At 42.7% G+C, this 14,589-nt stretch overlaps 2 protein-coding genes across 6 annotated transcripts in view; one reads left to right on the top strand and one right to left on the bottom strand.

The window, feature by feature from the left end:
- The window catches only part of LOC131695491 (uncharacterized), a 99,831-nt gene that overhangs the window by 11,132 nt on the left and 74,110 nt on the right, over positions 1-14,589 (bottom strand). Inside the window, exons 2-10 of one of the 5 annotated variants that reach the window (XM_058984031.1) lie at positions 5,490-5,625; positions 3,971-5,388; positions 3,631-3,910; positions 3,038-3,460; positions 2,655-2,831; positions 2,385-2,597; positions 2,034-2,291; positions 1,652-1,958; positions 1,037-1,385 (exon numbers count right to left, since the gene is read on the bottom strand). In XM_058984031.1, the coding sequence (XP_058840014.1) occupies positions 1,350-1,385; positions 1,652-1,958; positions 2,034-2,291; positions 2,385-2,597; positions 2,655-2,831; positions 3,038-3,460; positions 3,631-3,910; positions 3,971-5,388; positions 5,490-5,625 (3,248 nt within the window). In that variant the 3' untranslated portion in view covers positions 1,037-1,349. Of the gene's footprint in view, positions 1-1,036; positions 1,386-1,651; positions 1,959-2,033; positions 2,292-2,384; positions 2,598-2,654; positions 2,832-3,037; positions 3,461-3,630; positions 3,911-3,970; positions 5,389-5,489; positions 5,626-14,589 lie in introns of those variants that run through there. The other 4 variants (XM_058984027.1, XM_058984028.1, XM_058984029.1 and 1 more) reach the window with 4 other exon arrangements.
- Positions 10,628-12,394, top strand: LOC131695492 (splicing factor 3A subunit 3-like). The gene is made up of 3 exons (XM_058984032.1): positions 10,628-10,823; positions 10,894-11,589; positions 11,651-12,394. The coding sequence occupies exons 1-3, from the start codon at positions 10,728-10,730 to the stop codon at positions 12,311-12,313; spliced, it is 1,455 nt and encodes a 484-aa protein (XP_058840015.1). The 5' UTR covers positions 10,628-10,727; the 3' UTR covers positions 12,314-12,394.

Here is a 14,589-nt window from a genome sequence, read left to right as displayed (position 1 = left end):
TCTGTTTCTAGTATTTTTTTAGAAATAGGCTTAGAAGGTTAATTTAGTTAATAATATGCAATTTTAATTTGTTCTGCTATGTTGTTGTAATATTGTTCAATGTGTAATTTATGGTTGTTGTATTAAAAGCTCATCTTCAAATGGGCTTTTCCGCTCCCAATAATTCTCCTTGGAGAATTATGCAGGTCAGGCGAAAAAAGACCGAATAAATAAATAAATGAAAATACAAAAATAAATAATGCTTTTGATGGTTTCAGTTGACTCGAAAACTTCTTGACTTACTAGAGCACAAAATAGTTGAATACAATATTTTTCAGGAAGGGGTATAGCATATATCAATCAGTACCGTATCAGAGCTATCGACTTGATCAAACTTTCCTGAAAAATCAACAGTCCTAGGGACACATCCTGTTAAACCCTCCATCCAGCCAAAATTTTCTAGTTAACACAATATTTCAGAAGATGATACTCTATTCAAATAAATGAGATTGACTCAGAAACACCACTTGTAATTCTGATCACGGAAGAACTTGTCCCTTACCTAAAAAACAAAGACACATTCAGGAGAATTTCCTACACCAAATTCATGGTTCGTACCAACTAAGGCTACACTCTCCAAAACCAATTTTGTTTGTTATGTTTTACATTGGTGGAACGGATTTAACGTTCCTCAATCAATTAGGTTCTTTACTGAAACAGTTAACCTCACTTTTCTTAACAGTTCGATTGTATTGTTTACATGGACTTAGAAACATGTTGTGGACGACTAGATTCGTTCGAAGCAAATCGTAAAGAATTTTTCTAAGTCCATGTAAACAGTACAAGCAAACTGTCAAAAATGAACACTCAGTTCGTTTGTGACGTCACCGTAAAGTATTCAATCACCGACACTACCAAGCCCCCGCATACCACCAACAAGACAGTATCTCACACTCATGTTTGCCTCATTCATTCATTCACCTTTGCAATGATTCTACTACTTCTAGCCGGTGAAACCTGTTCAGTGGAGTTAGGGCTCGCTAATAGAAACACTGTGTTTGAATGTTTGTGTAATTTATTGTTCCGTTATTCAATATCGAACCGTGAGGTTTGCTATGATAATAATAATAATAATATATTTTGTTTTGTTTGAGACGAACACACGCAATCACAATTTTTACCGCGGTTTTTTGTCTTGATCTTTATAAAATCGTTAATATTTGTAACAAAATACTAGCTCTTTAGCGCAATGAATATAAGAATTTCGTTCCGATCTAGCCTTCACAAACATTTAACACAATAACATATAAATAGTAAGTAGGGATATTTAATCGTTGGTAGAAAGCTACCGAACAGTTTCGACCAGTTTCTTAAACTTTGAACCATTCTAACACTACGTGTAATATCTTCGATGGGAAAAGAAATAGAAAGAGAATTAGAAAAGAAATTTGCGATTATAAGCTGAATTGTTCCTTGACCGTGCAAACGACAGGATGATAAACACTAGGAACTGGTTGTTAGTGTCGATGTGAGTAACGATCGGTTAATCGAAGCAAGCAGTGATGGTTGAAAAGTGCCACCTGGTTAGCTTGGGGAAAACGAAGGGATTAGTTTGTGCGAAACGACACACACGCACACACAGACACTCAAGCCAACTGATTCAGTCATTAACCTCGGCTGCCTGTTTCCAGATGTCCTTGGGTAGGTTGTGCCACGTTGCCACTTCCGAACCTCCACCACCACCGCCGCTGCCGCCAGCAGCACCGTCGGGTTCCTTCGAAGGTGGACTTTTCAACACGGCCGGTTGACGAAGTAAGGGATTTTTCAGTGGAAGTTCGACCTCCGGAGTGGTTGGAAGACGTGCAGCTGCGGTAGGAATGGTAACCGCGGGTGCTGCCGATTCGGACAGAAATCGCCGCTGTTCAAGCGGTTCCTGTCGACTGAATGATTCTTCCAGTTGGGCTGAAATAGTTCGGTTTCTGACGAAACGGCGGAAAAGTTGGGAGTTGATTATGTTTGTGTCTTAATGAGGAGGAGGATGGAGGTGGTCTCACCTATCCCTAGAGACAGCAGCTCGCAGCTTGTCATCTTGCTCGCTGAAAGACATGTTGATACCCGAGTCCTGCGAGGACATTGACGACATGAGGTCAACCTTTTTCGCAATGGCACCCGTGTACGGAAAGTTGTCCGGATTTGGCACTGTGGGGGATGCATTCGGTCGAGGAAATGACTCCGAACGATGTTTGTCGACGATGTCCGCGGACTTGGGTCGGCCAGCCGGGTTGATATCACTATAGCGTTGTTTTATTAGACTAGAAGGTGAATCAGGGGAAATGAAGCGGAAATAGTAAAGGAGCCGGTGTTAGCGTGTTCGCCTAGTTAAGCTTAGCATGTTTTAATATTACAGTCTAGGTCCTCCGACATTGGCTTTCAGGATATCCGGCGGAGAATTTTTGCGAGATCCAAGACATCCATCCGGTGAGATGATTCCGTCTACGGCATTCATGGCATCGCGGATCTCAGATTTTACCTCGATCATCATGCCTTTGCTGTATTCCTTGAGATAGTCGACTACGTCACTGGTGGAGATCGAATCGCGCTTACTGTCGTTATTGCAGCTGCGGAAAAACCGATTACTAGTCGTCGGACATTATTTAACTAAAACAGTTACACACCTTATATTTCCCAGAGAATTAAATGCCGCTCCGCTCATATCTAAACTATCGGTACTCTCAAGAACATCCTCAACTTTGGAAATGACTTCTCGAATCTCTGATTTGATCTCGGTCGCTAGTTCCTTAGTTACCTCCTTCACGTAAGCCTGAATATCCTCAACGCTGTCACTGCAGCTGCTGAAAAAATAATCAAACCATTAACGAAACGACAGCAACAAACCGCTCTTATATCACTTTTAAAATGAAAACAATGCAAACGACACAACATTTACAAAGCTAGCAAAAAAACCGATGCGAAGTTGAAATCTTCCCAAAACAAAGCAAAGCAGTTCAAACAAAACAAAACAACAACACATCCACTTCAAGACGCATTGACCGCTAACCTTCCAGTCGCCTGTACGCTCGAAAGGCATGGTACTTGCGAGGCCCCAATGCAGCTCGCTAGATTCTCACTGCTCGAACCCATGCTGAGATCCGTCTGGCTACTGCAGGAACAGGAACGTTGCTTCGGTTTGGCAGCGAAAATCAGCGGTTGCTGCGATGCAAAAAACCCATCAATGTCCATGTTCATTGGAGTAGTGGGAGTCGCCATCTGCGATTGTCGGCGCTGGTGCTGCATCAAGCCCAGATTGTGGCGCGTCTGAGGTCCAAGAATGTCCAAACCAAAAGCACTTCCATCAATACCACCACCACCACTACCATCACCATAATCATCATCATCGACAACACAAGTGTTAGTGCGGTTTCGGTCGCTATGGCTGCCAATACTCATCGTGCTCGTCGCAGACGAACCCCAGCTATTGCATCTGCCGCAAGTTGGTAGCCGAATTAGAGGAAATATTTTATATTTTTAAACTATGCTCATGAAAGTAACCAGCTATTATTTCGTTTTCTATGGAAGAGGTTAAATGCTGAAACACAAAACATGCAATCGAAAAAGCAGCTAATCACTACCTTCTCGCTAAGCAATAACTACCTGTTCCGACTGGTGCTGCCGGTATTGTTGGCTATTAGGCTGTTGATCTGCGGAGGACTGTAGTTGCTTACTTCGCCACCGAGGGAGAATCGAACAATCGGTGGTGATGCAGCTGGCGTTTGCGTTGGACTGTAAGCCGGTTGCGGTGAACTGGAGTGCTGCCTACGGAGAGATATCTGCATCGGAGATGCGGGAAGACTGCGGCTTTTGAAGCGTTTGATGTCCAATGCCGACAGGCTGTGATGGCGGTGAATCATCAGCAGTGAGGGGTTCTCTGGAACTAGAAAATAGAGAAAAAATCTATCCTTCTTATCTGAGATGCGGGACCCTGTTTACTTACTTTGGGTTGGATCGAACGGTACTGTGTTTTTGACACTGTGCGAGTGCCCAAGCAGAAGCTCGTGTGCTTCTCCAGGGAGCATGTACCAGCGTAGATTTTCCACTAAAGGATGTGCCAGCTTGAGAACGATTTCGTCCGATGCCGATCGCTGGGCCATTTTTCTAGCTCGATTAAACAAATTTCTCGCCGTTTGCAAACAATCCGGATAGTTCTGCGGGAACGTACCCGGACCGGAAATCCGCCGGTCGGAGAATAACATCTTCCCATCCGTGTAGCGAATCGTTCCAAGCCATTTCCGTTCCTTGGCAAGTGAGTTAGAATGGTGCCGCCACTCACCGGTTCTACCGTCTACTTCATACTGTGGCAGCAGTTTCCAAGCCTCCGTCGCCACCATCTTTAGCGCTTCTAGTATGAACGCAACTTCAGCTTCAGTCATGAAAAACGGAAACGTAATCCTAATGTATCCCGGATGAATACTAGCAGCCTTCAGCGTTTCATCGTTCAAAACTTTTTCAAACTCTACAGCTAGCTGTGGATTTATCCCTAGCGAATCCGCTATCATGTTATCCGCCGTCGCCTGGATACCAAACACATCGTTCAGTACCGCCACAACGAATCGATGATGCAGAAATGCACCCCGTGGATGACGAACCATAAAACACAAAGTAGTCAAACGCTTAGCTGTTGTACATGGTGGTCCTAACAGTGCAATCTCCGGAATGGTCCGTACGTGAGCCAACATCTGTTTACATATTTTCTCCATTCGCACCATTATTGCCTGCACCCCAAGCGACTCCTTCAACTGTAGTACCAAACCGGCTCGTACCGCACCCACAATCCCAACTGTATCGTTCAAAAAAGATCCGTTGTTTTCCACCATTTTTCTTTTCACCACTAGCACTCCTGGAGCTTGAACCCCTCCAACCATTCGATTGCAGTGAAAGAAAATGGCATCCTTCTGTGCCCCCGGCAGTATCGGATTAGTACAGATCGGCGCACAGGAAACCGCTACGCTATGATCCCATATCGAGAGGGCATCGTACTGATGCAGTAGTATCGTGGTCGCAACATCATCCGCCAAAATACCCGTCATACGGGAAGCACCGGAAAACAAGCCCACCATCAATCGCTTGGCATCGGCAAACTGCATCAGCCGTTTCTCCAGATCCACCAAATCCAGGAAACCTTCGTGATTTTTCGTAACTCGTTCCACCAACCAACCCGCATCCAACCACGGTCGCAAATTGGCGATCGGTTCCGCGTTACTTACGAACAGAATCGGTGCCAACTTGTTACCACTTTCGTAGGCAGTACTCGACAGCAGGAAGCACAGTCGTTCGGCCGGGTTATCACAGAAGACGATCGCATCCTCGCCGGTGGCACCGACTGCCGCCCGAACCAGATCGCGGGCTTCATTGCTGATATGGGGGAGGGGGAAAAAGTTAATTGATCTGGCTTTTCAGTATCCGGTGGATACTGTTACGGAGGGATATAATAGGGGTGGAGGAAGGATACTTACTCGTAAAGGTGAGACTGAAGACCGGTTACGGCCGATATGCAGCTGGTGTCGCCGAATGCTGGCAGTACTTCTTTGTTGATGTAGTCTTCCAGGAACTGTAGGGACCGGCCGGAGGAAGCGTAGTCGGCGTAGACGACTGTGGGAAAAAAGGGGAGAAAAGAAATGAATTATTGTTTGTCTATTGCTCTAAAAACTTTGTAAAAAAAAACAATTAGATCGTATTGTTTCTGTCAATAGCGATTTTAATCTTCAGAAATCGGGTACAGTTGATAGAATCTGTAACACTTCCCCTGGTGAAAGTATTAGAATTCATTTGGGAGACTCAAAGTTGGTTTCTTCGCCAAAGTTTTCAAGATGTTCGTAGTAAGAAATTATGCTGAAGAATTATAATTTATAGGAATAACGGTAAAGGACTTCGACGATCCCGCGTTTTCATGCCTTGCGACGTTCGCTTTCCCCAACGTAGACTAAATTTTCTTTCTGCAAAGTCTGGGATTTGCACTCATTCAATTTCACAGTCGTTATTTAGCATATGACTCATCGTCGATTAACCCACCTCACTCGCATCCGGTTCTGCAGATGTCTTGAATGTGCATTTTGCTTAAAACTGTAAATGGTGCTAACAGGCCTAAAGCGACGAACAGCGACATGACCGCACTGAGAACCTGCCTTTTAGTTGGTCGCTCTTTCTTATGCCTGCTATGTCATGGACTCATGTTGTAGCATTTGCTATTGATCAATTCATACCAAAAAAAGCAATGCCGTGAACCAATCAACCCACCGTGGTCCAACTCTACTTTGAAACGCTACAAATGCGCTAAACGTTCCGCATTAAAAAAAACTAACGACGCGACCCTCACTCCACCTTAGATCATACTACTTATACCTCAATAACCGCTATAAACGATTGAAGAAGGCTCTTTACTATTCCTGAAACCAGCATATACAAAACAAGTTTTGAACCAATCCTAAAACCTCCTGGAATCACGTCAACGAACAGAGGAAGAAAACCGGTTTACCATCTCTTATGTGACTCGACGGGGTTGGAGCGACAACTCCGTCCGAAATATGTAACTTATTCCGTCAACATTTTAGTAGCATTTCTCTGAAGAAATCTTAACTGATAGCAGCTGATGTCGATCCTCTAGGTTCTCCAATTGGCTCTCACTCTATTTTTACACCTGCTACAGTCTAGGGCCCGATGGAACTCCATCTGTCGTACTGAAAAAATACTCAGTTAGTCTCCAGCTTCCGTTATCAATGCTGTTCAATAGCTTTCTGTCATCAGGAATGTTCCCTGACCTATGGAAAAAATCGTATATTTTCCCAGTGTTCAAAACAGGGAACAAAAGCGAAATTTCGAATTATCGCGGACTAGCTGCATTATGTGCAGTTTCTAAGCTATTCGAACTGATTGTGCTCGAATTTATCACTCATAACTGCTCTAGCTACATATCCGAGACTCAACATGGCTTTATGATTAAACGGTCAACTACTACGAACTTAGTATCTTACACATCTTTCATAAGTGCAAGCAAGACTACAAGTAGATGCCATATACACCGATTTTTCCGTGGCATTCGACAAAATTAACCACTAGATAACAGTTTCCAAATTAAGCACACATGGATTTAATGGTTCCTTCCAGGACTGGCTTCACCTGTATCTAACCGAACGTGAAATGGCAGTGAAAGTTAGTGACTGCACGACTCCACCATTTTCTACCAGATCGGGAGTTCCTCAGGGTAGTCATCTCGGACCATTCCTATTTTTGCTCTATTCAAACGGCTTAAACCATTTACTTAAGTGCAAGAAACTTTCATTTGCTGACGACTTCAAACTATTTCACCTTATCAGGAATGCCAAAGACGCAGAATCCTTGCAATCTCAGTTGGTTGTGTTCTCCAATTGGTGCTATGCCAATAGAATGATGTTAAATGCCTCCAAGTGTTCGGTTATATCCTTTACTCGCAAACACTCGATAGTTAATTACAACTACAATATCTCAGAAATCGTTCTCAAACGGGATCATATGTTAAAGATTTGGGAGTCTACTTAGATCCCGAACTAAACTTCAAACACCACATTGAGTACACTAAGCTGCTAGGATTTATCTCTAGAGTCACCAATAGCATTACCAACATACATTGTTTAAAAGCACTCTATTGTGCTTTAGCCCGTTCTACACTCGAATGCGGCAACGTAGTCTGGGCAAGTTAATACCAAAATGATATTCAACAGCTCGAAGCCATTCAGCGCAAATTTGTTCGTTTCGCACTTCGTAGACTCCCATGGAGGGACCCCCTCAACCTACCGAGCTACATAGATCGCTGTAAGCTTATTGACCTCGATCTCCTGTCCGTACGTCGAGATGTTTCGAAAGCAGTTTTTATTGCCGATTTACTGCAATCTCGATTCGGCTGCTCTGAACTTCTGCAACTTTTGGACATCGACATTTATCGTCGTAGTCTTCGAACCTATCCTTTCTTTCGCATTCCGGTAGCCAGAACGAATTATGGCTTCGGCTTTCATTTGTCCCGTAATGTCGTAAGAAATCGTTTTTGAGCTCATTATCTTGTTAGCTGTAGTCTAGTGTTAGTTTAAGTTATTAAGATTGTTCTATTTGTTTTAACTGTAGTTGTAAGTGTCCAATTGTATCATTTGGATATTTGTTATTTGTTGATATAAAACAGGAGGAGGTTTTATGCCTGCTGGAGAGAGAGTTAAAACAAAATTCAGCTCCAGCGGGCTTTTCCCTGCTCTCAAATAAATAAATAAATACTTTTGAAACGGGACGGAAAAAGACAAAAAAATGCTGGACCGTATATCAGATTAATCCCAGAACGCGCTCTTGATCGGTGGATTCTCCCAGCTTGCTCAGAACGTCTGTGTCCGGACTTCAAAGCCAACTTTCGAGCGAAATGTAACGAACTTCCTTAGCTCATCGCACCGCTTCAGACTGTCGTAATAGTCATCGACGTAATGCCGATCAAAAATCGCTTTTGCCGCAGCCGGAGAGTGTATCGCATATTTCTCGACATTGCGATTTTCAATGAATTGTGCCAAGCATGGAGAACTGGTGGACCCGAAGGCACCTACGTCCACCACGTGCACATCGGCGGATTTCTCAGGTCTAATCGAAAGAGGAATCTTGGTGCCGATTTGTCCGCTTGTCGCATACGCAGCTGGTGGTACATTTCGCGTACGTCGCCACCAAATGCAATCGCTCTTTCCCGGAACTTGCAGATTACCAGAAGGGAATGAGGTTAATGATCGGGGTTATTGAGCAAGCGGAAGTTCAAAGATACTCCGTCGAAAGTCGCCGCTGCGTCCCAAACTAGGCGGACTTTGTCTGGTTTCTTACATACTCGATTAACATCTACATTAACGAGCTCCATTTTCGATGCTTTATGGCAGTACCTCTTCTGCTGATACTTCACGTTCTGCTGGAACACTTTACATTTGAAATCGGTAATTTTTGTTGTTCAGCTCAATTACAAATAAAAAATTTAAAAAATATAGAATGAACTTACACAGTCAATACGGCTCGGCAATTTCCCGACAGCCGTGTAGTCAGCAAATTTAGAAACTGATATCTCGGTAAAGTGAGATTTGATTGCTGATTTTCGGTGAAATATTCTCCAAATATCAACTATTGAACATCACTTTTATTGAGATCTCAGCCAAACAAATTGTTTACTGAGATCTCCGCTGTTGATATTTCGGCAAAGGATGCGAAAAAAGTTGAGATTCGACAGAAAAAATAAAGTGTGCAGTAAATTAAAGGGTTTATAACAAAACCGAAAAAATGGGGGGTAAAGTCTGACAGGAGTGATTTAATTATGGTATTTGTTTTTCACCAGATCAGACCAGGTCTAGTGGCAGATCACTCTAGAAATGTATAACAAATTTGCATCAAATTAATAAAAAGGCATTTAATTTCCATTTTCGCATCAACTTTGCACTCCCTTGCAGAAAAGTTTGTTTAACAAACGTCCTACGCTGATCCACTTTATGCAATGTTTTGTTGAATGTAGGTCTAAATTTTTGTTGGGTTTTGACGTCTTACACGCAACGCAAAATACATTATGAATTTCTATTTTGATGGAAAATAATGCGTTTAATTTCGCTGATTTTTTGGCAATTTGCGGATTTACGAAATGAGTAAAATTCCGGGAGCCTTATTTCTAAAATGCCTTTAATCCACCAAGAGAACACATACGATAATGATTTACTTTTCACTGACCTAAGTTGTTGCTCATTTTCTTCGCAATGTTTCCATTGAGATTCAAGTGAAATCTTTGAAAACATCTTTAGGAATCAGCAATAACCACTCAACCGATTTGATATTATAAATGAAATTGGCGGTCAGTTTAGTCTACAGCTTGGTTCTATATTTGTATTTGTATTTGAATGTTTATTTGTGATGATAGCCTGTTAGTGTATTTGCCTTATATCAGGCCAAGGAAATATGTTGATATTGTAACGGGTAATCTGCTAACGTTCGGCGATTTGCTGGTTGTTCGGTATATTTTTTTACTGTTTGTTTTGTTGATTGATGTCAAAATTTTGGAGTTGTTCGGTAAATAATAACAGCCAGATCGGTAATTGTATTTAGAAAAAGTTTTTTGTGGTAACAGAATAAGCGGAGTTCGTCATATCAAACGAAAATGGTGGGAAAATCAGATATTTGCGCAAAATATTAAGTTGATTGGTAAAAAATTACGGCAAAATCGAAAATAAATGTGTAGTATTTTTTCATATTCTCAAGCTGATTTTACAAATTGGACATTGTACTACGCAAGACGTACAACAGGTTTACATTAAAAATTTGATTACGTACATTTACAACAATATTCCCTGTTTTCGCATATATAACCCCTTAAGACAAAATAAAATGACACGTTTGTTGTTCGTATGGATTCTAAAAATAGAGATTCATCCGCAAAAAATATTTCTTTTTCGAATTTCTGACAATGTAATATTATGCCCACTTGTAATCACATATATTCCCAGTGTCATGCTCAACGCGTTCCACGTCGGTCGCTCTCGTTTTCACTCACGTCACTCACTCTCGCATATCCAACCGACGAAAAATTAACTCACGAGAGAGCTCACGACTCACGATGCATCCCTTTCATCATTTCGATTCGAACTGTCAAAACGTTTGCAACGCGTCTGGCATCGTTCCGTGTTTGTTGTTTTTCTCCACAAATTTAATATATTTTCCCGTAAAATATGGAAACAATTTTCGAAATCCAACGCCGCCTGCACGAGGAATGCGACCGGCTGGTGATGTCAATGTCGGAGGAGCTTCAAACGCCGAAAAAGACGGTAAGTTAGTCACACCTACTTCGGAAGGAAATTTCCCCCTCGTCTGACTCAATCATCGATCGCATTTCAGACCAAGGAAAAGGTACTGGCGGATCATCGAATCAAAATTTACCTGGAACGGTATCAGAGCTGCAGCCGGTCACTGCTCGAACTGTACCAGGACAAGGACGGCGAACGGAAGCAGGAGATTACGAACATGAGCGTGAACGAGTTTAAGGAGTTTTACAGTCAGTTCAACTCGCTGGTAGAGTTTCACCAGAACCATGGGAATAATGTGGCCGTTCCGGCTTCGATCGAGTTCGCTAAGCTGCGAGAGCAGTTGAATGATCCGGGGTATCTGGCGGAGATGGTCAAGTTTAGCGATGTGGAGAACTACGGACAGTATCTGGATCTTCACGAGTGCTACGACAATTACATCAATCTGAAGGGTATCGATAAGCTGGATTACATTACGTATCTGTCGGAGTTTAATAGGTTTTCTGAAGTACCGAAAAAGCAGAAAAATTTAAAGTATAAAAAATATCTGGAACTGTTACATGATTATCTGTACGGGTTCATCACCAGAAGTAGGCCGTTGTTTTTCGAGCTGGAGCATACGGTAAAGAGGAACGAGCTGCAGTTTGCGGATCTGTGGAAGAACGGCGAAGCACCCGGTTGGGAACGGGGCAAGGATATAGAGGATGATGCTATGATTAATCTTAACGAATTTTTCAAGTGGGAGGATTTGACCTATCTAGGGTTGGATCGGTTGAAAATGGCTCTGCAGGTTAGGACTAATTGGATTTAAGCGGACTTATGTAGTGAATAATCGTTTTTTTTCCTCGCAGGCAATTGGCATGAAATGTGGCGGAACGCTGGAGGAACGAGCCCAGCGCCTTTTCGCATGCAAAGAGGACAAAAACAAGGAAAACGAACGTAAACGGTTGATGTACAACCAAAAGGACAGGGACATTGCTTTGTTGGAATACAAGATCACCAAACTGGCCGAACTGGTTGATGATCAGATATACGAGACGAAGATTAATCTGCAGCGAAAACAGGCCCGCTATATGGTGGATGAAAGTGAAGATGACAGTATGGACGAGATTGAATCGGACGACGATGATGGTATTCCGTACAATCCGAAGAATCTTCCACTTGGTTACGATGGTAAACCAATTCCCTACTGGTTGTACAAGCTGCACCAGTTGCACTTTACCTACGAGTGTGAAATTTGTGGCAATTATAAGTATAACGGACCGAAGGCCTTCCAGAATCACTTTTCCGAGTGGCGACACGCACACGGAATGCGTTGCTTGGGAATCCCGAATACGGCTCACTTTGCCAATATAACGAAGATCGAAGATGCGCTCGTCCTGTGGGATAAGGTTAAGGAGCAAACATTCTCCAAAATGTGGGTCCCAGCGAACGAGGAGGAATTTGAGGACTCACGGGGCAACATTCTCAGCAAGAAGGTGTATCTTGATCTGCAGAAGCAGGGTCTGCTTTAAGAAGATTTGATTCAACTAAAAACTATTCTATAGATTGTGCATTTCTACTATTGGCGGAGCAAATAAAGTGGTTTAAATTTAGTCTTGCGGCGCCGACATTACTGGGATACTTTTGGTTTGGATACCACCTTCGACCGGCGGGATGATGACATGCTCTGGCAGCGTCGCTTGTTTGTTGTTTTTTCCTAGTTGGCATTCGTTCGGTTACTAAATTTAGCACCAATTTGATGCTAGAGATCAGATGTGCTCGTACGCTGAATGTTCGAATGTTGGTGATCTACACTAAAACGTAGAAAAATAAAAGCGGAAGCAGGAATGCTACAATCATTGTTTGCCGGGTGAATACAGGACCGATTGGAAGAAACAACTAAGCTCAGAACTGGAACAGACTACGCTGTTGTCTAGACCTCCGAGCCACCTTGAGCGTTCCAAATCTGTACAATCGATCGATCATTCTAAGTTCACCAGCCACGCGCGTGAACGATCATTAATCAAAGCTTGTTATTCACTGAAAGCAGCGTCAACTAATGCTTAGCTGTGAACCCTTCTCCCAGCCACCACCAATTATAACCATTACTCACAGGAGTTTCTAACGCTTGTAGCAGCTCCCCTGCTTGCTGCGAAAATGTGAAAGGAAGGCATTTTATGATCCCCCACGGAACCGGTTCTGGTCTACCGGCACATGGCTGCCGTCAAGGTCTACCTTTCATGGGTGCATTAGAATGAAACCACCATTGCAGGAAGTGTTTGCTTGCTTCTCTAGCGAGCACATTACCTATACGTCTCTGGTAGGAGGTGGTACTTGTCGGTCGGTCTTAGCAGGCGGTTGCTTGCTAGATCAACGCGTCCGTCGGCCAATGTATATGTTAATAGACTCGACACGTCAATAATGTGATTTATAGGAGACCGGCTTTTCGATGTGGTATGGAAGCGCTACCAGTTGACGCCCGTGTTTGTTTTGCCCTTTGGTGACATTTTCATTTCTTCAGTTGAATATTCACATTCTTGAGGGGTCTGCGGAAATTTTTGGGATTTCCCTTGAATTTAATGTGAAAATAAGATTTCCATTGAAGAGGTTATGTCAGAACCCAACGATGGGAGTTCTGTCAAAGGTACGACCTGGGTGTCAAAACAATATTATTGACATGTTGCATTTGTCGTGTGGGAACGCCAAGAAGTGAGTGTAAGAATTTTGCGTTGATTGATCATTCAAAATAATTGAATTACATTCGGGGTAGCATGAAGTCATCGAGATTTATTGTCTCTATCTATTTCAGATGGGTGAATCTAACCAAGGTATCAAAGCACTTCTGCGTGTAGAAAGCTCCGGCAAATGAAACAGATTGCTGATTGTGTCATTTGTCTTAAATAGTAAGTCGCAGAATGACGGATTCGAGAAATAAGGAGCCGAGATTGAGGATGTTTTAAAGGACAATCATCTAACGGATGCTGTTGTTGAAAGGTGTTCTTCAAGCGATGTATGCAGGATGATCCTGTTGAAGAATTTGCCTTTCGTAGACATCGACACGCTTGGAATGACTAAAGAAGGTGTGGATCAGCAGTTGGTTGATATAATGAATGCCTAACCGAGGGACAAACCATACAGCGCCAATATACAAAATCGTAAATATAGCGCTGCTTTGAAGCAAGATAACAAAGATGCGGTTTATGAAGATCTGCTGTAAAAGTTGTCGGCAAGAACATCTGCGGCCATAAATTGCATGTCCAACAAACGCCATAACTGTAGAAACCATGGTCACTTTGAGAAGCTATGCCGTAAACGAAAGTCGCTGCAGGCAGAAACTTTAGAGAAGAAGCAGGTCCGTGTCATAGAGAATGTCATCAACGAGAATGTTCTAAATGTGCCCGAATTTGAAGAAAGCTCTACGCCGAATAAAATCTACTATGATTCTTATTCTGGGAACGAATCAAACAGAAATCTTGTTGGATTGTGGTACTGATGATAATTTGATCAGCGAGATAACATGGAAGATAATGTAAGATAACAGAATTCCCGTGAGCTCGTCGATGAAAGGAAGCAGTCGAGTGCTAAGGGTATATGGTAGCACTTATCCGTTGATCATTTTGGGATCCTGCCTTTTGAGACGTAACTGTTGAAGTGCAAATATTTCGTACAGAGATTCTTGTAGTTAAGGGACCATTAATAAATTACGTAACGCTTTTAGGGGGGAGGGGGTACGACAAGTTGAGACATAAGGGGGAGGGGGTGTTAACTAGATCGTTACGTAACATGTTTTCATCGAAGAAAAAAAAAT

The sequence above is a fragment of the Topomyia yanbarensis genome, unplaced genomic scaffold, assembly GCF_030247195.1.
Source record: "Topomyia yanbarensis strain Yona2022 unplaced genomic scaffold, ASM3024719v1 HiC_scaffold_4, whole genome shotgun sequence".
NCBI lineage: Eukaryota > Metazoa > Arthropoda > Insecta > Diptera > Culicidae > Topomyia > Topomyia yanbarensis.
The sequence above is the reverse complement of the archived record's forward strand: the minus strand, read 5'-3'. Positions and strand labels throughout refer to the sequence as shown.

Excerpts from the sequence above, each read along its gene's own strand:
- LOC131695492 (XM_058984032.1), top strand. The coding sequence starts at position 10,728 with ATGGAAACAATTTTCGAAATCCAACGCCGCCTGCACGAGGAATGCGAC. Across the intron at positions 10,824-10,893 it reads TTCAAACGCCGAAAAAGACG|ACCAAGGAAAAGGTACTGGC; the intron begins GTAAGTTAGTCA and ends ATCGCATTTCAG. Across the intron at positions 11,590-11,650 it reads GGTTGAAAATGGCTCTGCAG|GCAATTGGCATGAAATGTGG; the intron begins GTTAGGACTAAT and ends TTTTCCTCGCAG.